Source organism: Marmota marmota, unplaced genomic scaffold, assembly GCF_001458135.2.
Source record: "Marmota marmota marmota unplaced genomic scaffold, marMar, whole genome shotgun sequence".
In the NCBI taxonomy this organism is placed as follows: domain Eukaryota; kingdom Metazoa; phylum Chordata; class Mammalia; order Rodentia; family Sciuridae; genus Marmota; species Marmota marmota.
The window spans coordinates 11059007-11083894 of NW_026000205.1; the positions used below are offsets into that span (position 1 = coordinate 11059007).

Below are 24888 nucleotides of genomic sequence, written 5' to 3' on the forward strand. Positions count from 1 at the left end.
CGGGGGACTTGAAGACCATTAGGAGAAGTCTGGATTTTGTTTGAAATTTATTTGGTGAACCCCTTCCACTAATGTCCTTCATTCCTTTTAGGAGCTCCAGGGTCAGAGGTCAGATGTCTACAGTGACCTCAACACACAGAGGCAGTATTACAAATGAGCCTAGTCAACAGCCCCATATTTGGATCCAGTCACCTCTGTTGCCCACCCAGCTCATCATTCCTACTCCTACTAGAAAACAATTCCACGGAGAGTCTTCCCGGGGATTTTAGACCTCTCCCCACTAACGTTCCCAAATAAACAATAGAGTGCAAAAATATTGTTGAGTTATGCCAGACTCTTGGGTTAAAGGATTGGGGATTTGCGGGGTCCTGAGAAGGGTCTTGAACACAGAAACAGCTAAGTGAGGGGAGTTTTGGGGAATCCTAAGGTTCTTTGGAGAAGAATCAAACCAGAGATATTTGAACCGCTTTATTCAATCCAAAAGGGTGGGGGTGTTGTACATGTTCCTGTGCCATCACACACGATTCAGGATGAGAGGGTCAGAAGTCAAAGGTTGAAGTTACAGGAGGTCAGCCTCTACCAGGCATGTTGATGTAGATTTTGTCATTTTCTGGGGGTGGGGGAGAGAAAGCATGAAGCCTGACCACCCACCACCCACCCCACATCTCCACCTTCCTGGGGACCCCCTGCCTTAGGGGTTTCCTCAGGGATTCCCCCAGACCCCTCCCCCAGGGTTTCCCCAGCACCTCCTCCAGGGCTTCCCCGGGGCCCCCCTCCTTGGGACCCCTCTCTAGGGAGGCCACCGCCCCTCCAAGCCCCGCCCTTACCATGATTGAGCCTGCGACCTGGGCGTGGGCGGGCACACACCAACACCACCCCCACAATTATCAGTGACATGACAGCATCTGCAGCCACTAGGCTGGCCAGGAGATGCGGGGAGAGGGGCCCACATCCGGAACAGGAACCTGGAAGGTGGAGCCCAGACAAGAAAGTGGCTCAGGGGGGTCCTGGTTCCCTGGGGCTGTGCTTTGGCCACAAGAGGAGAAGAGGAAGTCCCCTGTGAGGGGCGTGGATCCCAGGTGGTGCATGGAGAAGGAAAGATGGAGATCCCTAGCAGCAGCAGTGTCCCAGGATTCCAGGGGGACTGTGCAGTGGGCACATAGGCCACAGACAAAGGGAGGCTGGGGTCCTCTTTTTCCCTGGGGCTCAGGGAGTGGTGGTGAAGGGGGCAGGATGGGACCTGGAGAGGGTTGCAGATCCCTCTCCAGAGGATGTGAGCTGGTGACGGCAGAGCCATGGAGGTGGGGCATTCTAGGACCCTCAGGCCAGGCTTTAGAGATGGAAGCAGTACCTGAAGTTCCAGGGTCAAAGGTAGGGCGCGATGGCTCACCTGTGGACATCTGGGCAGCAGCAGCTGTGGAAGGACAGGGGAGGTGGGTGAGGTGGCCCCAGAGCAGGGTTGAAGGGAAGATGATGTCCTGAGAAGGAACCTCCACTCTGGAGGGACAGAATGGGAAAGAGGGCCAAGTGGAGAGGGAAGCTCCCAGGGACACAGAGAGACAGAAAAGGGGAAGTAGAAGCAGTGACTACCGATGACAAGGGGAGGTTAACAGGCCACCGGCCACTCTGGAGCTCCCCTCCTCCCTCCCTCCCTGCCAAGGCCCAGCCCTGATGCAGAATGATCTCCAAGAAGAGAAAGGGCGCAGGCAGAAGGGCCTGCCCTCACCACCCTGACTTCAGATGTCACCCTTCCCACAAGTCCTTTGCCTGCCACCACCCCCCATAGCCCCTGGCTTCACCTGGGAGCAAAAGTAGGAGCAGTATGTGGCCTGGAGGGGTCATGGTGGACTGGGGGCTGAAGGGATCTGGCCAAGGACTGTGGTCCAGAGAAGTCCTGAGGAACAGTGGGGGAGTAGAGAGGTAGCTATAGCGGATGTCACCCTGATGGTGGCAAGGCCACTTACTTCCTGTGTATGTGTGTGTATGTGTGTATGCGTGGGTGTCTCTATGACTCTTTGGGGAACAAATTGGGGGAGGGTCAGAGAGTCCAGGAAAGCTGCTATGATCATCTAGGGAGATTCTGGAAATATTTTAGAGGTACAGCCAACATTTGCTGGAGGAGTGGATGTAAGTGTGTAGGCAAGAGGGATCCAGGATGACCAAAGTTTCTGGCCATTGAAAAGATGGAGTGTGGATGGAGAGGGAAGTGGCAGAAGCTGGTTTGGGAGGCAAGTGCTGAGTTTCAGGCATACGGAGTTGGAAAATGTCTGACACAGCTCCCTGTGGAAATGTAGAATGCTCAAAGCTGCATTTATGAATTCAGGGGACAAGTCTGGTCTGGGGATGTCAGTTCAGGGGTTGATGGCCTAAAGTTGGTATTTAAAGCCACGAGGCTGGATGACATCACCAAAGAAGTGAGTACAGACAGATGATAACCCCACACAGGGGCCCCTTCCACACACACACAGAGAATGGGAGAAGGGGACAAACCAGCCAGGGAAATGGGAGGAGGAGGAGCAAGAGACGGGGGAGACCCACGAGAGCAGAGTCTTGAAAGCAGAGGAGAAATTTGGTCACTGTTGTCAGTGTTGAGAATGGCCACCAAATGGGAAGTGAGAATCTCCTCCCTCTGGAATGACTTGAGGGCTGGGAATTCCTGCCTGTTTACTTCTCACTTGTACCACAGCACCCAGCAAGGCGCCTCCCCGGGACAACAAATTATTAAAATAATGAAAGAATAAATGAAACTAGACTTCGGAGGCCATGTGGGAAAGAGCGAGAGATTTGAGCCTTATCTTTCCTCCCTACAGACCAGGAAGTCCAATCCCCCGGCCCCTCTCCCCGCAGGACCCAGTAATACTACTCTGTCCACCCCGAGCCCAGAGCCCCAAAGTCAAGGTCTCTAGCAAGGTCTCTAGTCAAGGTCTCTAGCTGGAGGCTCTGGACCTCTCTAGATTCCTGATTCCCTTTGGACAGGCTCAGGAGAGGAGTCTAGGTCCCCAGTGTCACCCTTCTCCTTGAGTTCGGTATCAGGCTCCTTCAGGCCAAAGACCTGACCCCCAACTCCCTTTTTCTGGGGAGACTTGGGACTCAGCCCCGCCCATTTAGAAACTAAGTTTGCTGGGGTGTGACGTGGGGACTCCCAGGGCTGAGGGCGGGGCCCTGCCCTGCACTGGGCGGTGCCAGAACCCTAATTTAAAAACTCGCGGGGACCCTATTCAAGATCGGGGACCCGACGGCGGCTCCGAGGGAAACAGCGAGGCTGGCGCAGCGCCGAGGCCGCGGCCCTGGGGGCCCACAATCCGCGCCACGGAATCCCCGAGGTACTAGATGGGGGGATGGTGAGGCACCTCGGCTCTTAAGAGAGTGACAGCCTGAGGTCTGGACTTTGGGGTCCTTGAGGGACAGAGCTGAAGCACCAAGATCTGGGCTCTGAGATCGAGTACCCAGTGTTTGAGGGTAGCAGGGGGTCCGACCCCCCGCTCGGGATGGAGGAGTGCCAGGATTCTGCACTCCTGGGTTTTGGGGGCGTTGGGGACTGGAGATCCAGAATCCTGGTTCTCGGCGGTACGAGAGCTGGGAGGCCAGACTACTATGTCCTGTGGAAGGAGAGGGATGGTGGCCCGGACTCCTTTCCCCAGAAGGACCGGCTGCAGGGAGCTCTTGGGGGCGTGGTTGTTTAAAATCTGCCGCTGATCTTAGTGGCCAAGGTCCGGCGCCTGGCGCAGGGTCCACGCTGGCAGCGACCCTGCCCCTCCTTGGGGTTTCCCAGAGCGCCACCGGCCCCGGTCCCCCAGCTGGGCAGGAATTCCCCGCGTGCGGGGATTCCAGGAGTGCCACGCTTGGCTGCGCGCCCCGCCTGCGAGCGGGACACCTGCGGCGCGGGGCTGGAGCGGAAGGCGGAGATGGAAGATTCCCTTGCGCGAGCGCCGTGACGTTAGCGCGCAGTGTCTGGGCGGTTTCCGAATCTGCTCCACGCCGGCTTAACCCTTCTGTCGCCGGAACCCAAGCTCGGCAGGTTGTGGTGAAAGGGCTGGTCTTCCCGGGTGACAGAAAGGAGGAGTCTGAAAACCTGGACTCCCCGGTCCTGGAGAGGAGGGGGCTGAGGGCTTGGACCCCCGCGTCCTGGAGAGTAGGACGCGGGACTCCCGGACTCCTGCGTTTGCGGGGTGGACCCTGGACTCCAGGTTCTGAAGAGGTGGAGCTGGCGGCTCTGAACCCCTGGATTCTGAGGAGCTGGGCGGGGGGGGGGCGTCTACTGGCTCGTGATTCCTTGGGGGAGGGGACTTGGGGACTCGGACGCTTGATTTCCCGGGGAACTGTAAAAGAACGTCAGCTTCATTGGGAACCCGGTTGTGCGTCTCTGGGGAATGGTGGCTGGCGACGTTTCCCCTACCCCAGGCCTCAGAACTGGAGATCTGGGGGTGGGATTTTTCACAGAAGTAGAGGGGTGCTTTCCCCCCTCCCCTTCCTCAGTTTCCACGACGCTGGTGGAAAGTTGGGTCGGCGGGAAAGTGCGGAGCAAAGAGAAGGAAACGGCGGAGGCGGGCACCGCACTTAAAATCTTCTATTGGCTTTGGAGTTCTCAGGCGGCATCTGTGTGCCAGTTTTTCCGCGCGCGGGAGGGCGAGATGGGCGCCCACATCCACTCCTCCCCCGCTCTGAGTGCATTTAGATGACTTAAGGACCCCTGATGACTTCCTTCTCTCCTCCCCAACCAGTGAGCCGAAATGAGCGCAGCCACTGCCCAACACAGACGGTGAAGAAACTCCTGGAAGAACAGAGGCGTCGCCAGCAGCAGCCTGACGCTGGTGCAGTACCGGTGAGGCCTGAGAAGCACTTTAAAAGACAGCTCTCGCTGGGCGTGGTGCCGCTCGCCTGTTATCAGCCACTCCGGAGGCTGAGGCAGGAGGACTAGCCTCAGCAAATTAGCGCGACCCTGTCTCAAAAATTAAAATAAATAAATAAATAAAAAAGGGTTGGGAATGTAGCTCAGAGGTAAAGCGCCCTGGGTTAAATTCCTAGTACAATGAAAGAAACAAGGGGGGGGGGGGCAAATCTCAAGAGGCCATGTGCTTGTTGGGCCCTCAGAACTGATAAGAGTTATAGTTCTGACTCCGATGCCCTAGAGGTTGGAAACAAATGCCGAGAAATCTAGCAAATTAATTCTCCCTTGATCCTTTTTGCTTATGTCTCTACAGATTCAGTTCTCCCCTCCTCTGACCCAGCCCCTGACCCCATCTGTGAATGAGGCCGAAGCTGGTAAGTCTGGAAACTCATCAGGTTCCCTGAGCTCCCAGCCCTAGCCTCCCTCAGGCCCTCAGACACCCCAGCTCTTAGAATTTTAGGGAACAGAGGGTTCAGGTTCACATTTTTTTCTGGGACTTACTAGAAATTTGATCTAGTTTCATTGGATCCCAATTATCTATGCACTTGGGCCCCAGGCTTCCACCTTGTGAGGACCCCACAAGTCCAGGTTCCAGTTTGCCCCTGGGTGTTCCAGGATCCTAGGCCCCAGCCCCTTAATGTCCCAGAAATCCTTTGTCTGGGCACCTTGTGACTCAGGCTCCTCCTTCCCTGACTGTGACTCCCCCAAGCTCTGGTAACCAGGCCCCCACCTGCCCTCCTCTCACATACAGGCCATACTCACTTCCCAACAATCCAGGAGACTGTGGGTTCTGGAATTGGCACCCTGGCACCCCCGACAAGCTTTCCAGACTGGGACCCCAACACACATGCTGCCTATACAGACAGCCCCTGCTCTTACCCTGCTTCTGCTGCTGAAGGGTTCCTGAATCCTGAGTTCTACCAGCCCTCGGACTCAGGGCGATCGTGTGCATTTTCCCTAGGGATGGAGGTGAGATACAGAATGAGGAAGGATGCTGAAGGGCTTCTAAAACTTCCCAGTTGCCCTTGTGCAGTATTCTGAACTATGGAATGGGATTAAAATCCCATTCCCCAGACAGGCAAAACAGGCCCAAAGGTTCAAGGTCACTTGGCATAGACGGGGTTCCCAGCCCTAGCCACTTGACCAGAGGCTGTGTATATGTATGTGTGGTGGGCTGGGAAGGGGGAATTCTCAACTGACTGACTGTCCCTACCCCTTCAGGACCCCCTGGACACTCGGCTCTATGCAGAACCTTCCCTGTCACAGGCAGAATCCTGGAGAGTTTCTGGGCCCCCCTCAGTACCCCCACCATTGCTCCCATCCACTGGACCATCCTTGGAGACAGCCCGAGCTCATATGCTGGCTTTGGGGCCACAACAGCTGCTGGCCCAGGATGAGGAGGGAGACACGTGAGTATAAGGGAAATGGGGGTCATCTGCACACTCCTGAGTCAGCAGGGGGACTGTTCTCACTGCTTCCCCCTACCTGTCCGCAGGCTCCTGCACCTGTTTGCGGCATGGGGACTACGCTGGGCAGCGTATGCTGCAGCAGAGGTGCTCCAGATGTACGGACATCTGGACATCCGTGAACATAAGGGCAAGGTGAGGGCTAGAGGCCTGGATTTCTGGGTACAGGGGAGGAAAGAGCTGGGGGTTGGAATTCCCGGATCCTGGGTCTGAGGGTGGAGAGGGCTGGGAACCTGGATTCCTGGTTCTCAGAGGGGAGATTGCTCGGGGCCCAGACTGATTTTTCCCATGACCTGCAGACCCCTCTTTTGGTGGCTGCTGCCGCCAACCAGCCGCTGATTGTGGAGGATCTGTTGAACTTGGGAGCAGAGCCTAACGCCACGGATCATCAGGGACGTTCTGTCTTGCACGTGGCTGCTACCTACGGGCTCCCAGGAGTCCTTTCGGTATGGTTAGCTGGCAGGCAGGGGTCTGGGGTGGATTGGTTGCCCAGATCCTGATCCAGGGCTAAGAGGCCTGGGGAGACCCTTTGACAACATCTTTTTCCTCCTCCTAGGCTGTGTTTAAATCTGGTGTTCAGGTGGACCTGGAAGCCAGAGACTTCGAAGGTAAGCTGTGTGTGGGCAGGGCTGGCATGGCGGCGAGGCTGGGCAAGGTGGGTGCCCCAGCTGTAGGTCCCTTACTCTCTCCATTCTACAGGACTCACACCCCTCCACACAGCCATCCTGGCCCTCAATGTTGCTATGCGCCCACCCAGCCTCTGTCCTCGGACACTGAGTACCCAAGCCAGAGACAGGCTGAATTGTGTCCAGATGTTGCTGCACATGGGTGCAGATCATACCAGCCAGGTGAGCTAGGCTGTGGATGGCTGGCCCATAGGAGGGTGTGTGGGACAGGGTCACCTGGATGTCCAGGGACATTAAACAAAGCCTGAGTTTGCTACTCCCTAGCTGTGTGACCTTGAACATGTTACTTCTCTGTGCTCTAGTTGTCAACTTGGGGTACTGTCACGGATCTTAGCTTAGATTTATCCAGCACTTAATAGTGATCAAACACCAAATTTTATATATTAACTTATTGGATCCTCACAAGAACCTTGTAAGGCACATGCTATTATTTCTTTCTCCGTTTTACTGACAAGGAAACTGAAGCACAGGGAGTCAGAAGTCTTAAAACTTGTGTGTCAGAGAGAGAATTAGAACCCAGGGAGTCTGACCCTAAAACCCAGCTCTAAATCATAATCACCTTTGCCATGAAGCTTCTTTGCAGGCTCGATGAGAGAATGAAATATCACTTAATTAAAAACAATTTTTGGCTGGAATTGTGACTCAGTGGTATAGCACTTACCTAGCATGTGTGAGGCACTGGGTTCGATTCTCAGCACCACATATAAATAAACAAAATAAAGTCCATTGACAACTAAACAGATATTTTTAAAAAATTTTTTTAATCAAGAATTTTAAACACAGATAAAGTGTAGGAATACTAGAATGAATTCCACATACCCAATATCAGTAATCAGCAACTCATGGCCAGTGCACCCCCATCCACTCTCCCACTTTCCTGTTTTTTTTTTTTTTTTTTTTTTTTTTTTNGGCCTTGCACGTGCTAGGCGAGTGCTCTACTGCTGAGCCACAACCCCAGCCCATGCCCTCCGTATTTTGGGGGAAAATAGACATTTTCTAAAAAGAAACTTCATTACCTGCCTTTATGGAATTACTGTACATTTTTAACAAACATCAAAAATTTTAAGTGCTTGTATAGGGAAAACAACCTAGTTTGCTCACCAAATTATGATGAGAACACAAAGAGACGGAAGGAGGAGCTCTAAAATAAAAGTAACTTTAAAAAGACATCATTGTAATATGTGGTTACTAATTACTTTCTTGTGTGTGTGTGTGTGGTGCTGGGGATAAAGCTCAGGGCCTTGCTCCTTCCCTAACATACCATTGAGCTACACCCCCAGTCTTTGTGTCTTTAAAAGTTGCCTCCCCCTTCCCGGTACCACTATTACACCTTAAAAGATTAGTGATCTCATAATCTCAAAAATCCTGGCTGTGTTCAAATTTCCTTTTGGCTCTAAAGTGACTTTTTTTGTTCATTAAAAGTAATTAGGGGACTGGGGATATAGCTCAGTTGGTAGAGTACTTGCCTCACATGCACAAGGCCCTGGGTTCAATCCCCAGCACCACACACACACACACAAGAAAGTAATTAGTAACCACATATTACAATGATGTCTTTTTAAAGTTACTTTTATTTTAGAGCTCCTCCTTCCGTCTCTTTGTGTTCTCATCATAATTTGGTGAGCAAACTAGGTTGTTTTCCCTATACAAGCACTTAAAATTTTTGATGTTTGTTAAAAATGTACAGTAATTCCATAAAGGCAGGTAATGAAGTTTCTTTTTAGAAAATGTCTATTTTCCCCCAAAATACGGAGGGCATGGGCTGGGGTTGTGGCTCAGCAGTAGAGCACTCGCCTAGCACGTGCAAGGCCCTGGGTTCCATCCTCAGCACCACATAAAAATAAATTTTAAAAGTAAAGGTATTGTGTCCAACTACAACTAAAAAATAAATATTAAAAAAATATGGAGAGAGCAACTTAACATCGCAGTAGATATAGGCTTAGTCCACTGATTAATGCCACCGACTCTTATCCTTGTAGATAGAATACAGTCATGTGGGACAGGGTGCACTTTAATGTGTTAGGCAGAATGCAGGACAGCCAGGTAGCTGCAGGCCAGAGTTCCTTTGAGAGATTGGAAAAGGAGCCTGTTTATCAACAACACTTAAACAGGAAAACAGTCATAAAAAAGGTACAGTTCTGGGGGCTGAAGTTGTGGCTCAGTGGTAGAGCGCTAGCCTAGCACACAAGGCACTGGGTTCAATCCTCAGCACCGCATAAAAATAAATTTAAAAAAAAGGTATTGTGTCCAACTACAACTAAAAAATATATATATAAAAAAGGTACAGTTCTGTGCTGCACATGGTATGAATTGCTACCTGTCTCCCTTGGAGGTGGTGCTCTTATACAGCTACAACACATGTAGCTGTACACGGACACCCCTGGGTAGGGTCTGCAGGAACCCTGAGTTCCATGGGAGGAGGACTGGCCTTGACCTCTGCCATTGCCCCCCCACAGGAGATCAAGAGTAACAAGACAGTTCTGCACTTGGCCGTGCAGGCTGCCAATCCTACCCTGGTTCAGTTGCTGCTGGAGCTGCCCCGGGGAGACCTGCGGGCCTTTGTCAACATGAAGGTGGGGACCTAGGCTGGGATATGCAGGTTGTGGTAGAGAAGGGCAGTAGGGTAGAGGGTCCTGTGGGCTGTGGGCATGGAGGGGACAGAGGGTGGGAGGTGAGGGAGAATGCATAAGACAGACAGAAGGGGTGTGTGGCATGTGGCTGTGAATGGGGACGCATGAGATGCGGATATAGAAGAATAACAGGTGTGGTTTGGAGAACTCAGGCAGCTTAGCCTGCAGCCTTATCAACCCTACCCCTGCTCTTCAGGCCCACGGGAACACAGCCCTCCACATGGCAGCTGCCCTGCCCCCTGGGCCACCCCAAGAGGCTATTGTGCGGCACCTGTTGGCAGCCGGTGCAGACCCAACGCTGAGGAACCTGGAGAATGAGCAGCCTGTCCACCTGCTGCGACCAGGGCCGGGCCCTGAGAGGGTGAGTACTGCCCCTGACCACAGAGGGACCCCCTCCACTGACCCAGTTTTGACTTTGGAGGGTGACTTCAAATCTCAGAAAATGACCTTCAACCCTTATCCAACCCCGACTTCAAAATGTGATCTTCAATGTCAGTACCTGGTCCTTTCTGTCCACATGAGACCTGGTTCTGATTTCTTATCCAACCCTGACCTCTCAACCCCAAATCTTGACCTAAATGTGCCCTTTGATCTCTCAGTGGATCCTTTGAACTCCTGTCCCTAACTCTGGGTCCTGACCTCAAATGTATTTCCAACTCTTGCTTTAACCCTTTGGTTCTGATTCAGTGCTGACCCGAAGGTCTTGAGACCCCAAGCCAGGGACACCCTTCCCTTCATCTCTGCTCTGCTAGGTTTCTGCTCTCTGGTCCCTCACTCGTGGGTGCCTGTGACTCCCCACTTTCCTCCCAGTCACCCACACTTTTCACCTTGCCTTTTCTCATCTACAGCTCCGGCAATTGTTGAAGAGGAGCCGTGTGGCACCCCCAGGCTTGTCCTCTTAGGACTCAAACCCAGAACCTGGACTGATTTTCCAGTCCCCACCGTCCTGTGGGACAGCCAGCGTATGCTAATGTTGCAAATCCATGATAATGTATGTGGAATGTCCTGCCATTAGGGTCTTACATTAAAACCCCAAAATGGCTGCCGGGAGGGTGAACAGTCCCCAATATTTGGGGTGGTGTGATACCCCTTCCCTACCCTCAAGGAGCCACCTGGATGATTTCCATGAAATCGAGGCTTCTTGATTGTTTCTGTGAAACAAGCTGGGCCCTCTGACCCTCTACCCACTAGGGTATTTCAGGATCCTCTCCCTTAACAGTCCTGCATGTCTAGAAACCCAGATGTAACCCTTTCATAGGACTTGGAGCATCTCAGCAGGGTTCCCTAACCTTCCCCAGAACCCACATCCCTCCAGTCCTAACCCCTGAGACATAAGAAGGACCCTGTGGGACTAGTGTCCCTGGGGTCTGTTGCTTTCAGATTCAGTATTCAGTGGAGTCCCTGCCCCAGATCTCAGCATCCCTGTGAATCCCTCTCCCCTAATATGAGCCTCCTCTAAGCTCCCTATTAAACTTTACTTAGAACATAACTGTTATCATCTCATTTCTGGGGGCATTGGTGCAGGGAGGTGGCTATCACCCCACTGAGGGGTCACATATGCATGCATGTGCTCAGCAGGGCATGTAATAGACACTGTGGGTGCCATCAACCTTGACCTACCCAACATTGTGCCCTGACAGCTGGGTCCAGCACCTGTGGATTATTTCTCATGGTGGTAGAGGCTGGGAAGTCCAAGACCTATATGTCACAGGTGCAATTTCTAATGAAGGTGTTCTCTGGTTCTGCAGACGACCATCTTCGTACTTCACGCATTTCCATACTTCTGGTGTGTCCACTGTGTAAGATGTTGGCAAATCATAAAATCCATGGAGTTTATGCTACACATAGTGGTGCACATCTGTAATCCCAGCTACTTGGGAGGCTGAGGCAGGAGAACTACAAGTTTGAGACCAACCTGGGCAAGTTAGTGAAACCCTATCTCAAAATTTTAAAAGGGTGGTGGTGGTTAGGGATGTAGCTCAGTGGTAGGGCGCATTTGGGTCAATTCCCAATTTATCACATGTGCGCACATGCATGCACGAGTGCACACGCAAAGCCAAGGAGTTTATTCGAGCTTCAGGTATGGCTCAGTGGTAGCAGGCTTGCCTGTCATATGCAGGATGCTGGGTTTGGTCTCAGCACCATAAACAAGAAAAGAATAAAAGAAAGGCCAGGGAGTTCATGCCTGCCTCTTGGGCAGCCCTCAGCCAGTGACTATTAGGAAATGGTACATACATGCTCCAGGCCCCTCGACGCCCTTGGGATAACTTTTATGTTCTACTCTGGTTCCCAGAGTCCCCCAACAGAATAAATGAAGCTCTAGTTTCCCAGAGTGGTTTGGGGGAACTCAAAAACTCCATTTCCCTTCTCTGTGTCTCTTCCTGCCTCCCCTAGCAAGTTTCTCCAACCCTTCCTCCTAAGCTTGACCTTAAGTGCTCGCCTGAGTCAGCTTCTGGGGGAACTCTCTGAGTTCCTCTGCCATTCCTGCTTCATATACTCGCCCCACAACTTCAACTCTGGTTGTATTGTAGACGAATCACACCAAGAGCACCCATCTCAGAAAGCTCCTTGGCCCACCTGAACCCCTTTGCTCGGAGTCTCTTTTGAACAACAAACCAAGTATATATTTGCATACCTCAGGAGTCTCCATCCCAATATTTAAAGCTTAAAATGTTTGCCTCTTAAATTGTTTATGATTCTGCAATCGAGCTGGGTTTAGCTAGTGGTTCTGTTCTGTAGGTTTGGTCACTCATGTGGCTGCAGTTAGTTGGACACTGCTGGACTGGATCCGAGACAACCTCACTCGTAGGTCTGGTATCTGGGCTAAGATTGCTGGAACTGCTGGGAGTGGACCAAGAATATCTCCACGTGGTCCAGGAGGGTAGGTGGATCCCTTTACATGGTAGATAAGGGCTCCAAAAGAGAGCAGGCCAAGGGCTGGGGTTGTGGCTCAGTGGTAGATCACTTGCCTTGCATGAGCAAGGCACTGGGTTCAATCCTCAGCACCACATAAAAAAACAAATGAATGCATTGTGTCCATCTACCACTAATTTTTTTTAAAAAAGAACATTCCAAAAGAGCATGCCCTTCTTGTATCATGCTCTTCTACATGCCATTGACCAATGTTAGTCATGTGGCCATGCCCAAAATCAGCATGCGGGGTTGGGGGCAGGAAAATTGGGAGACAGAGTTGTCAGGGACCATTGGTTTTAACTCTCCCAACAGCTTCTATATGCCAACCTGTGTCACTCTTGTATGTATCATTACAGTGGCAGCTGGCCCCTGAAGAATTCATATGAATATGCTCTTATTTCATTGATTCTAAGAATAACTTAATTGGAATTCATCTTACAACCAATTGTGTGACATAGTTTAATTTCTACCCTTTTTCCTTTGTGATACATAAAACAATGGTTTTTTTTTTGTGTGTGTGTGTGTGTGTGTGTGTGTCTGGGGATTGGAACCAGGGCCTCATGCCCTCTACCATGAAACTATGTTCCCAGCCCAATGATGTTATTTCTCATCATTGATAGCATCTGAAATTTTGTTGACATATATTTATTCCAATTTGTATTATTATGGATGTTTATTCCAATTCATATCATTATGTTTGTGTGTCCCTCCCCCAAATCAATATGTTGAAATAACAAGCCCCAATGGGGGTGGAGCCATTGAGAGGTAATTAGGTCATGAGCATGGAACCCTCATGATGAGATTAATAGCAAGACACAGGGGAAAGCTTGCTTGCCCTCTTTCTGCTCTGTCCTATGAGGACATTGCAAGAAGATGGAGCCATCTGCAAACTGGGAAGCGTGTCCTCAGACATAAAATCTGCTGGTACCTTGAGCCTGGACTTTCCAGCCTCTAGAACCATGAGAAAGAAATGTTTCTTGTTTAAGCCACACAGTCTATAGTATTCTGTTATAGCAGAATAAGACATGTATCAACACACACACACACACACACACACACACACACATACACACACACACACTCACTCACACACCACTAACATGTTAGAATGTCCCTGAAAACCTAATTTATATTAAAAGAAAAATTAATAAAATCATCTTCAGTGTGGCTTAGGGGCACAAAAGCATCAAATGAGCATTATAAAATCAATATGTTCATAAAAATAGCATTTTAAAATGAATTATTCTAAGCATCGCCACTAAAGTAGAAATTTGGTTAAGGAATCAGACACTGACCAGATTGGAGAGAGAATGGCCTTTTAATCCTGGTCTCACCTGCTCGAAATTCCTTCCCTATTATTAGCCTGTTGTTCACTCATGGTTGTGAAAACACAAAGGCAGCTTTCCCCCAAGCCTGTATTGTTGGTGATAGATTTCTGCTGAGCTCATCTGACTATAACTAAAGATATAACCACTGTTGGAATGATGATGCATCCTGAATTCTCTAACAAAGCTGTGGCGTTGTATCCAACTTGCGTTTTAAAAGCACCTTCCTCCTCACACCTACCAGGGGTGCATTTAATATACATGACCTGTATTTACAGGGATATATTATGAAGAACTCTGCTAGCTCATAGGCCCTTTGGGAGAGTTAGAAATAGGTGCTTCCTCCCTAAGCCATCTGTCTGAAAAAATTGTGCTTACATTAGAACATGGCACATTACCGCCATCTGCTGGTAAATTGTGGTAAAAGAGCAAATCTGCAATGTCTAAGGGTGAAGGAATAGTAGGCATGACTTGGAATTTTGCAGTGCACAATTTAAGCATTATATATGACAGTCTTGAATTATTAAATAGTATGTTAGCAAAGTGCTCTAGAGTATATGCACTGGACACAGGATGCCTATGTTGAATTCCCAGCCCTCATTCTTCCTAGATGATGGAGTCAAAAGGAAATTTGATCTCACTTCTCTCATCCTGCCTTTCCTAACCTATAGATGGAGATAAATTAGTTCCAGTTCTATGGAATGAAAATAATGATGAAGCGCGCCCATGCATGTAAAGTGTGTTGGTACTAGGATCAAACCCAGGGCATCACGCATGTTAGGCAACTGCTCTACCACTGGGTCCCCTCCATTGTGGTTTGTTTTAAAATTTATTTAACAAACACTTGCTAAGTGGCAGGAACAGTTTTAATATCTCCACAAATATTGACCCTTTTAATCATCATAATGACTGTCTTGGGAATACATCATCTGATGGGACCCTTGAGTATATTCATTCCAATAGGTGTTTGCAGACATCACATACACCCCACTGGGACACGAAACTGGAATTTCTACATTCCAGGGAATCTCCTTTTGACTCCCTAAGAAGCTATGAAGACTTGGGATTGGGAAGTGATTCCAGATTCCCAGTGCTCGCAGGTTGGGGCAGATGCTGTGTATGATTGTATGGGCAGGTAACTAGAAGGGTGGAGAAACTTGCGGGAACCCAGCAAACAGACACCTGGAAGTGGCAGCCAGTTCAGCACCACGGAAAGCTCCTGGGCAGGCGCAGAAAGCCTCACCGAAGTCTCTGGGCCCTGCCCCCCCTCTGCCCGCCCGCCCTTTCCGCCGGCTCCGCCCAGATTTAAAGCTCTCTTACTTAGAGACCCAAAGGAGGCCTGGGCAGAGAGGGACACCGCGTCCAACATATTTACACACTGAATCTTCCATAAAGACATAGGATGACTTGGTAGGGAAGAGGACTTTATTGGGATGTTAGTGGGAAAAACGTGGGCAGGTGAACTCTAGGGAACAATAGACGCTGAAACCAAAATGGTGGTGACCTTAAGGAGCAATAACTTACAAAATAAATTAAGTGAGGAGGTCCAAAGTGGGTTGGCAGCTGGGAATGTCTGGGTATTTCTTAGGGATGGCACTGGAAAAGGGAAATAAGAGTGAACTTGTCAAGACCTCCCTCCCCCACCCTAGGCTGGGAATTGGGGTTCTGGGGCCCCAGGAAGAGGGGAGGTCTGGGCTCAGCTGAAGGCATCAAGGGGGTGGGTTCAGGGTCGTTCCTCCAGGAAGCGGTAGGTGGGGTTCTCATAACCATGTCGCTGTAGTTCACGAAGCTGCTGCTCCTCCAGGGTCAGCATGGGATCCACCTGCAACAGGGGCAGAGTAGGGCTCATGGAACTCAGAGACCTGGCCGCAGAGCTCATGGTCCATCCATGTCTGCACCAGGCCTTTGCGCCTCTCACCTCCACCACTCCGTGGCTGATGGCCCCATAGGGCTTCTTCTTGCGCAGGAGCAGCATGGAGAGGACGATGAGGGAGCCCCCACCGGCTCCCATGATCAGCAGACCCGACACAGCCTCACGAGACACTCCTGTCCCTGCTGGTGCCTGCAGGGAGAGAATAGAGGGCCAAAGACATCTTTGAGGCTTATCTAGGTCCTGTGGGGCTTTGGGAGCCACAGCTTAAACAGTGATCTCTGATCTTTTCCCCCTAAGCACTGAGAATATGCTTTCTCTTACCAGCTCATCTCTCTGGATCTCTGAGGAGTGGAAAGGAAAGCCCCTTGGAACAGACGCATTCACCTGGGGAAGCAGGAGGTATCATGGATCCCAGCCTCTTCCTCCCCAGGAGCCCCAAAGGGGACTCCCCACGGCCTTCTTCTCTCCTAGGACCCCAAAGCCCATGGCTTCAGCCCTCTTTTCTCTTCTGGCCAAGGCATCTAAACCCTCAGCACCTCCTCCCTCACGCCTAGGAGTCCAGGCTCCCTCTTGTGCTCCCTCAGGTGCCCATAGGTCTGTTTTACTTACCTTTGGCTCATATTGCTCCAAGGGGGTCATCTTCTCTTTTCCAGGTGATGCATTATCTTGTTCTGTGGACCCTACCCCCCAAGTCCCATCTCATTCTTGAGGGTCCAGAGGGGTGCTGCCCCTGCCTGAGGAGGGGGTCATAAAGGGCACCAGACTCCACCCCAGGAGGTCTGAGGTTCCCAAGGTATGGACCTTTTCCATTCTGGGTTTAGGATTCAGTGAGATTTAGTGACTTGGACACTCACCTTTTGGAAGGGTCATGGGGGTGTCTGCTGGCAGCCAGTGGGGGGAAAGGCAGGGAAACAGTAAAGAGAGGAAGGTATCATCAAAGAAAGAGCAGGGAAACACCCTCCCAGGGACACAAAAAGGGGGACAGAGGACCCTGCAGAGGCCTCCACACCTTCAACATTCCTCCCCATCCTCTTTTACTCACTATGGTGACTCAGACACCCCCAGACTTTAGGGGAATAGAAATAAGGTTGGAGGCTTGTCCCCCAAAATCTTGAGTTATCAATATTTAGGTTCACTCACCATCCTTGGAATCTGGAGGCTGTGGCCCACCCTTGTCCTCACTGCTGCCCCCAAGTGCAGGGACTTCTAATTCATTGGGACCCAGGTGTTCTGAATGGAGAAGTTCCTCTGAAAAGAACATATGGAAAGGTGGATGGGTTGGTGAGCCCAGGGACTCCACAAAGAAAACTGGGTGTGTGAATAAAACCCTAAGAGTAGAGTTATTGGAAGATTATGCAGATAGCAGAGGCAGCCCAAGTGTGGGGTAGCAACAAGTGTATCCAGGATTCTGGGTGTTCTTAAATATCAGAAGGTTTAGGGTTAGGTATGGAGCATCCAGGAGAAAGTCACAATAGATTTGGAGGCTGTGCAAGGTCACACTTTCTGGTAGTGACCACTTTTTCATACTCTTATTTAGGCCCCTCCCCTTGAATCTGACTTGGTTTGTAACTCATTATAACCAATAGAATGTCTGTCCAAGCCTTAAGAAGATCTGGAGGGGTTGAGGATGTAACTCAGTGGTAGAGTGCTTGCCTAGCATGCACACAGACCTTGGTTTGATCCCCCATTACTGAAAAAAAAGGATCTGGCAACTTCTATTTTTCTGCTTTGGGGCGCCTGAGCCACCATGTAGGAAATCCAGCTATCCTCATGGAGGGACGATATGGAGAGAATCCACAGAGAAGAGAAGCCCTGAGCCTATTTGGAGAAGAGAGACCCATCTACCAGAGAATGCCTGACCCAGTCAATCTGCTGGCTAAATACACAGCTGCACACTTGACTACTGGCAAGATTACCAGACCAGCCAGCTGAACCCAGAACAAATGGCAGGATCATGAACAAAGAAAAATGGTCATTGATTTGAACCACTAAGTTCTGGGATGGTTTGTTATATAAGAACAGATAACTGAAATCAGGGAAGGCTGAGGGTTGAGGGTCAAAGTCTGCCCTGAGAGATCTGGAATGAGGGCCCGAGGTCATAGGTACTCACGGATCTGGGGGCGCAGCTCCTGAGCCAGGTGGGGATTCTGATCAAGCAATCCCAGGCTCTGATTCATCCTTTCCTCAATCACCTGAAGGTGGGTCTGCACCTGCAGAGAGTAGGTTGGAAGGATGAAATGGGCAATACAGCCTGGAAAAGAGGAAACCGAGGCTGCATGAAGGAGGAATTCAATAGGGTCCAAGGGAAAGTAGCCCATAATGATAGACAGCTACCCTGCAGGGAGTAAGGTCCAGGAATTGGGCCATAGGAGGGAAATTGAAGGAGAAGCAGGATACAAAGAGAAAGAAGAGATGTACACAGGACAGGAAGTGAGGGGCTTGGGAAAGGAAGTAAGGTACCAGAGAAAGAAGTGATTCCTAGGAAAATGTGGGCACAGGAGACAAGGTAAGCCAAGGTAGGTGGGGTGGGGTGGAAAATAGATCTGAGGAACAGAAAGTGGGGTTTTAGGGGATTCTAGAGACAGGAAGTGGGATTGGAGAGTCATATAGAAATGATGGCAGTTTAAGAGCAAGACCTGGAGTTCAAGAGCACAGAACAGAGCATTTATGGACAGGAAGATAACCAAAAAGAAAGAATTAGAATCTGAGGGCACAGAACAGGGGTTCCAGGGAACAAAAGTGGAGTTAGAGAAGAAGGAGGATTGATGGGCAGGAACAGGTTTCTAGGTACAGGAAGAGGATTCTAGGAAAGGAAGTAGAAATTCAAGAGCCAGGAGGTAAGAATCCAAGGGAGGAGAAGGGGCTCAAAGGCACAGTGTGTGTGTAGGGGCAGTGTTCCAGAGTCAGGAAGTAGGGATCCATGGGACAGGAAGTAGAATTGAGGGACTGGAATGGGTCCTGGGGCACAGAAGGAAGGCACTCTAAGGGGATCCACGGGACAGAAAGAGGGTTTGAGGGTCAAGAGAAGAATCTGAGGGGCTGGGGTCTGAGGATGGCAAGGCATGTGGGGGCTGGAAGAACATGAGCACCTGGAAGCGCATCTGCTGGGCCTTCTCAGGGTCCACTGCAGCCACGTGCTGGTAGTGCCGCAGCGTGTGCCGCTGCTCCTTCTGCTCTGCTCGCAGGTAGCGCCGTAGGGCCAGAAGGACGCGCTCTGCCTGTGGGAGGGACAAAGGCTGCCCAGGCCTGCCCTAGTTCTCCTCACCTTCTGTTCTCTGTCCCCACGGCCCTGTACCTGAGGAGGATCCCCTTGCAGCGCGGCCAGGAAACCCTCCAGGGCAGCACGGCGCTGGTCATTGATGAGGGCAATGACTCGGGAGGCATGAGTCTCCACCAGACGCTGTCGCTCACTGGACACCTGCTCCTCCAGGGTCTGCAGAATGGACTGGAAGTGCTAGGGGTGGAGGTGGACAAGGGGTCAGGAGAGATAAAGAAGGATGAAAGGCAGGGATATTGGGGCAGGTAAGGTGGGGTTCAGTGCATCTCGGCCAAACTAGGGTAGGACTAGGTCAAAGGAGATTGACTGGAAGGAAGGGCTATGGGGATGGGTAGAGTAGGGGTAGCACAAGGCTTACTGGAGTTAGTCTGAGGGTGTCGACTGGATGGGAATGAACTGGGAAAAGAACTGATGAATGTTAAGATGCAAGGGAACTTGTAGGGAGATTAGGGTCAAACTAAGACAGGCTGTGCCCCAATAAGGCTGATAGGAGTGGGACCAAGGGTTCAAATGGGAGCTAACTGGAACGGGGTTAAGGGAGGAGGGGCCAAGAGGTCAAAGGCCATGTTTACTGGAGAGGGACTGCATAAAAGTGACATCAGAGGGGCAGGACCAAAGTGAAGGGGTTGGGGGCGAACAGGGCCATGAATATTTCCAAGAAAAGGGCCCAGCTCTGACAGCAGAAGGCTAGGGTTGGAAGAGGACTCCAGAGACGTCCTCAGAGGAAAGTCAAGGACACATAGGGCTAAACCTGGCCAATATGAGGAGGAGAGTAATGTGGTGTTAAAAGGAACAGGGCCAAATGTAGGGAAAAGGCCAAGGTAAGTAAGAAGGGGTTAAATGGATGGAGCAGAATATGGCCAGAGCCAGGCTAAGACCATGCACCCCTCATAGTGGACAGGCATGAGTGGGACTCACTGGAGATTGTCCTACCTCGTTCAGGGCCTGTCTATCAGCTTTAGGCAGGTTCTTGGACTGGTTGTCTGCCATGGCCCATTCACGCATCACCTGGAGAGGGAGGAGCTTCAGGATCCGGGAACCCTCCCTGATTGACCTGGCTAGTCTCCCAGTCCCTCTTTAAGACTTTGGAAAGTCCAGATCCCTTAAGTCCCATTGATTCTTGGGTTCCCCAAAGGGAAGACCTAGAGGAAGTTGAAAGTGGAAGAATACCATGGACCAGAGTTTCCATGGAATTTGGTGGCATCTCAGTGGGATTCTGGGTGGGTCAGGGATCCCTGGTCATCTTACACAGTAGTGTTGAGGGCTCAGAATTGAAGGAGGCTGGGCATCCCTTAGATGTAGTGTCAATATCAATGTTTCTAAGGAATCTCCTGGTATTTGTGGAAATCTGTGGGGGTGGTTGGTCCTGGGGTCCCCAGTATCATCACCTCATTAATCTGGCGCATTCTGCGCTCCTCCAGGTCCATCTTGGCCCTCAGGAATCCTTCATGCTCACTGATTTCCCCGGGCATGCCGAAGTAAACATCCACACCATCAGTGGGCCTTGGGGTGGGAGTGACTGCAAGATCAGGAATCAGGAGATCAGTCTGCAGCCCACCTCCAGGTCACCTTTCCTACCTGGAGAACTACATTTTCTAGAGATAAACATTGTGTATCTGGTTTAGTCATAGCTGCTAGGAATTACATGGGAGATGAAATTCTAGTCTGGGCCTACTCTTGCAAAGTTCAGGAATCCTTTATACTTCTGAGCTTTCCCCCAAATGATACTTAGGACCTACCAAACGGCCCCTCCACTTCCAAGTACCCCAAAGCTCTTTGCATTGTTCACAGGCTAACCCTTCCACCTCTACTTAACCCAAAGCTACGTGTCTCTTCCATTCTTCCCAACTGGGCCTCTCCCCTTCAGGTCCTTCCCAAAGATGCTATTATACCAAGGCTCCCCAAATCACCCTTTCCTCTATGGTAGAGAGGACTGGTAGATTGCCTGACCTTTGCTGACCACTGCAGGGGTATGGGAACTCGGGAGCAGGACTCTTTCTTCTTCCTGTTCCTCTTCGGCTTGAGGGGGCTCCACAAAGTAATCATCTACTGGCTGTAGGAAGGATTCTTCCTCTTCTTCATCCTCATTCCCCTCTGTTCTGCCCCGCAGGGGCCAGGACCGGGTAGAGGGGTCACTGAGAGAACAGAAGATTCAGGCAGTAAGATTCTGAGCCTAGGCTGCCATGTTTCCATCCCCTGCCTCAGAAATCTTGGGATGCGCATGGAGGGTTCCCTCCCACTCACCCAACTGCTGTCCCAGATGGGTCAGGGGTCACTGGAGGAGGGCAGCACACATACTCCACACCTCGGAATCGATCTGTACCACAGGGTAAAAGCATGCCCGAGCCATGAAGGATGAGGCCTTGGGAGCTGCAAGCCTGTAACAAGAGTGGGCCCAGATGCCAGGATTGTAGAGTAGGAGGGTGTAGAGGGGAGCTTTGAGAGCTGGTCTTGGGGGATGAGGAGGCTGGAAGCCTGGATTCCTGGCTCTAGAGAAAGGGATTGGGGGATATAAGTCCTAGATCCCAGTGGGAAGAGGGAGCTATAGGCCTGGACTCCTGGGTTTGAGGGATGGGGAAGGGTGGGCCATGGTCCTGACCTCTTGTGCCTCCTGGTGCCTCCGGGTGGAACTCTCACACTGGTCCATGCGTTCCTGGTGTAAGAATCGACAACCTTCTGGCACCAGTAGAGCCTCACTCACAAACTCACCAGCTGAGGAAAGGGGGACACCAGACTAAGGCTCTCCTACAGCCACCAGCCTCATGCTCTGCAGAATCCAGATATTTTATCCTCCAGCTTCTCTGCCCCACTCTCAGTTCAGATGCCCAGCCCTCTAATGTGGGTCTGAGACAGGGGCTCAGAACCTCCTTTCTGGGAGACTCCCACCTCATTTCCCTTCTCCCAGCCTGTGACTCACGCAGGCAGCGGAAAGGCACAACCTGGTGGTGAGGGTGGGCACAATGGCCACCCCGGGCACCCTCGCACCAGCGCTCCATTGGGATAGCCTGTGCAGCCTGCTCCACACGTGCGATGTGCAGCTCCGGATACATCTGAGGGCACCAGGAAAGGGCAGTCAACCCACGGCCCCACCTTGCCAGCCGCCCATCTCCTTTTCAAGGGTCTAGTATTTATACGGACATTTCCTCCCCAGTCCCTGCTTCTCCATAGAAGCAGCCTTAGATGCCAAGTCCTTCCTGCCCATTGGTCAAATCCCCTAGTGCTCTCCCTTTAAAATCTGGCCATCTTTAGGTGCTCTTTTCCTGCCCAGTTTCTTTATGGAGATCCTTCCATCTAACCCATCAGCTTAACCTCTCTAAGTCCCTTACTCTGGTTACTCCTCCCCTCCCATCAGGTCCCTCTCTCAGTAGATCTTACAGGTTTTCTTTATATTCAGCCCTCCTTTTTATAACCACGCCTCCTAGCTATCCTCCCATTGAGTTCCATCGTTCCTCCCCATCTTGCTGGTCCCTAGGTTTCTTTTACTTCTTTGCCACGCCCCTTCCTTGGCCTCTCCCACCTACAGCTGTACTCTTGACAAAATCCACCACGTATCTCTAAACTTTGCCTCTTCATTGGGTATCTTCCTTAGCTGGCATTCTTGCGTGGTTCTCAACTCTCCTTAGTTTCTCAAAACAGGTCTTACCCTAAGCTAGCCTTGCTTCTTCGTAGGGCACGCCCCCTAGCTTCCCTTCTTATTAAATCCCACAAGTCCTTGGATCCCGCCTTTTGCAAGTCGAGCTTCTTAGCCTGGACCTCGCCCTCTCTGGAACCGGCTTTCCCGCTGACCACGCCCCTCTCCTTGGTCCCGCCCACCTGTCTGCAGTACTCCAGCACGCGCTGCGGGTCCCGGAGACAGCGTCGTGAGCGCTGTGGGTCTGGCTCCCAGCGGCCGGTGCGCAGGTCCCGGTGAAGGGTTAGGCGCCCGCATAGTCCGGCCACTTGTGCTGATCCCGGAGCCTGGGAGTGGAGGTGGAGGAGACAGTGAGAGCCTCGGGGAAGCTGACATACGGGGTCTTTTGCTTCCTAAGACCCAGATATTCATATCCCCAGCACCAGCCCTCCCCCCAAGCACCGCACACCGGCCTCAGTGGAGGCACCGTTCCCTGGGAAACAGCTCCTGAAGGGCGGGAGTGCCCCAGCTCTACCCGTTGCTATGGCGACCCAGGTCCCCCGGGTTTCTCGCGGCCTTGTTGCTGCGGAGACAGGCTCCGCCCCCACCCCAGCGCGGCAGAGACGGAGTCGGAAAGGGTTAAACCTGAATCGTGGGGGAGGAGGCCAGAACCCAGGCGTTCTGGCCCCTCCTCCCTCCATCCCTAGTTCAGGCTCCTATTGCGGGGGTGCGAAGACTACAAGGCCTGGCTTCTCAGCGGGCCTGGACACCAGGTCCTTGGGATTGGAGAGCTGCATTCTGTTTGGGGGGCGGGTAATGACTGGAGGCCTGGACTCCTGGCTCCTGCGAGCCTGTGGGCGCCCTCATGGGACCAGAGGATGCAAGGAGCCCGGATTCTTAGATTCAAGTGCCCTGCTGCCTGGTGGATCCTATGTTCAGGAGGCAAGGGGTTGGGGCCAAGTCGTCCAGGCTGAGAAGGTGTGGAGGAGTGGGCTGGACTTTTGGGTCCAGGGGCTCTGGAAAAGCCAGTTCCTGTGCTGCGGGTGGGAGTGGGCTAGGACGTCAGATGATGGGGTAGCTAGGGCCTGGAATCCTAGGTTCATGAATACCTAGTGCTGTTAGGGGCTCCTGGGAGAGGGCTACCTGGCTGCAAAGACTGCGCTTTCTGCCCTGGACAGTCCGCATCGGAGTACCGAGGCCCGGTCCCACCCCTTCCCCCATCACAGTCATGTTTCAGGCCTTCTGGATGTCTCTCCTTGGTTATCCATGGTCTTCCCAGGCCCCTTCCACCCACTAGGTCCCATACTAGCTTCNCTGGCAGCACCCGGCCCCGGCCGGCCCGGCCCCAGCGGTGCACAGGAGCTCCCAGCTCCACCGCCGCCGCCTCCTCCTCCCGCTGCCCCGGGCTGCGCCGGCGCCGCCAGCCCCGCCCCGCGCCGGCCCCGCCTTCCCAGCCAGGACAATAGCGTGGCAGCTCTGCGCAGAGTGGAGCGGCTCCGGAACCCCGAGTGGGAGCCAGCTCCAGGCCCCCGCCCCTTGAGATTCCAAGCGACCTACCCACTCCTGCAAAAACCCAGCCAGGAGTCTGGTTCATGGGCTGTGCGGTTTGGGATTTTGAGTCCTCCTTCAGGGCTGTCATGCACAGCCCTCTCCTTCATCAGATCCAGACACCCATAATCGGCTTTGTCCTCCGCCAGGGATGCCAGCATGGGGAACCCCACTCCCAATAAATTCCTCTCTGGAGGTCACAAGAATTCAGTCTCCCAAATTTCCTCAATCAAGAACACAGCGATTGAGATCCATTCCCGTCCTTTCAGAGGAAGCCCCAGGCCCCTTTTCCCTCAGAAACAGAGGCAACCCCCCCCACCACCACCACCCTTTCTTCCTCAGACCCAGAAGTTCAGTCTTCCTATCCTGCCTCTTAAGTCCCTGGTGTCAGGACCTTTAACTTCTAGCTCAAGAATCCATGAACCAAAGCTTCCAGGCCCTTTCTAAGGATGACCTAAGTCAGGCACCCATCAAAGATCCAGCATCTCAGGACAAAGGTCTGGCCTCCTATCCTCACTCTAAGGACCAAGGGATTTCCATTTTCCCATCCCTAGTCTTCTCCCCTTCAGTGCTCACTGCTTTGTCTCCACAATTGACAGCTTAGAATTCTATTTTCCCTGGCTAACTGGGGCAGCTGTGTCACAAGTGTGCATCAATATGGACTTTTATGTG

General features: G+C 51.9%; 4 protein-coding genes across 13 annotated transcripts in view; 2 read left to right on the forward strand and 2 right to left on the reverse strand.

Annotated features, from left to right (window-relative positions):
- LOC107151825 (transmembrane immune signaling adaptor TYROBP) overlaps positions 1–316 on the forward strand; it is a 3910-nt gene extending 3594 nt beyond the window's left edge. For both annotated transcript variants that reach the window (XM_015497237.2, XM_048791201.1), the window contains one exon: positions 92–316. In XM_015497237.2, coding sequence (XP_015352723.1) covers positions 92–157 — 66 coding nt within the window. In that variant the 3' untranslated portion in view covers positions 158–316. The remainder of the gene's footprint in view (positions 1–91) is intronic.
- Positions 317–453: 137 nt separating this feature from the next.
- On the reverse strand, positions 454–1970 carry Hcst (hematopoietic cell signal transducer). Of its 2 annotated transcripts, none has more exons than XM_015497245.2 (4): positions 1800–1970; positions 1352–1414; positions 828–965; positions 454–610 (listed from the first exon to the last, which is right to left on the reverse strand). In XM_015497245.2, exons 1-4 carry the CDS (start codon positions 1840–1842, stop codon positions 570–572), a joined length of 285 nt encoding a protein of 94 aa, XP_015352731.1. In that variant the 5' UTR covers positions 1843–1970; the 3' UTR covers positions 454–569. The 2 variants fall into 2 exon arrangements, with proteins under 2 accessions (XP_015352731.1, XP_015352732.1); XM_015497246.2 differs by having other exon boundaries at positions 1391–1414; positions 1800–1963.
- Positions 1971–3188: 1218 nt separating this feature from the next.
- Nfkbid (NFKB inhibitor delta) lies at positions 3189–11159 on the forward strand. Of its 8 annotated transcripts, none has more exons than XM_048791158.1 (11): positions 3209–3323; positions 4722–4822; positions 5202–5262; positions 5640–5857; positions 6110–6297; positions 6384–6489; positions 6654–6800; positions 6911–6962; positions 7054–7202; positions 9497–9613; positions 9867–10512. In XM_048791158.1, exons 4-11 carry the CDS (start codon positions 5852–5854, stop codon positions 10293–10295), a joined length of 1194 nt encoding a protein of 397 aa, XP_048647115.1. In that variant the 5' UTR covers positions 3209–3323; positions 4722–4822; positions 5202–5262; positions 5640–5851; the 3' UTR covers positions 10296–10512. The 8 variants fall into 8 exon arrangements, with proteins under 8 accessions (XP_048647110.1, XP_048647115.1, XP_048647113.1 ...); XM_048791157.1 differs by lacking the exon at positions 3209–3323 and adding an exon at positions 4025–4187; XM_015497187.2 differs by lacking the exon at positions 3209–3323 and adding an exon at positions 10519–11159 and having other exon boundaries at positions 4287–4822; positions 9867–10031.
- A 4156-nt stretch (positions 11160–15315) lies between these two features.
- On the reverse strand, positions 15316–24377 carry Aplp1 (amyloid beta precursor like protein 1). Its single transcript, XM_048791257.1, has 18 exons — positions 24230–24377; positions 23963–24144; positions 22872–23081; positions 21976–22108; positions 21658–21770; positions 21303–21436; positions 21009–21193; positions 20447–20577; positions 19992–20066; positions 19077–19235; positions 18871–18999; positions 17892–17991; positions 16922–17029; positions 16636–16659; positions 16391–16461; positions 16103–16165; positions 15827–15970; positions 15316–15730 (listed from the first exon to the last, which is right to left on the reverse strand). The coding sequence occupies exons 1-18, from the start codon at positions 24375–24377 to the stop codon at positions 15632–15634; spliced, it is 2208 nt and encodes a 735-aa protein (XP_048647214.1). The 3' UTR covers positions 15316–15631.
- Between the last annotated feature and the right edge of the window lie 511 nt (positions 24378–24888).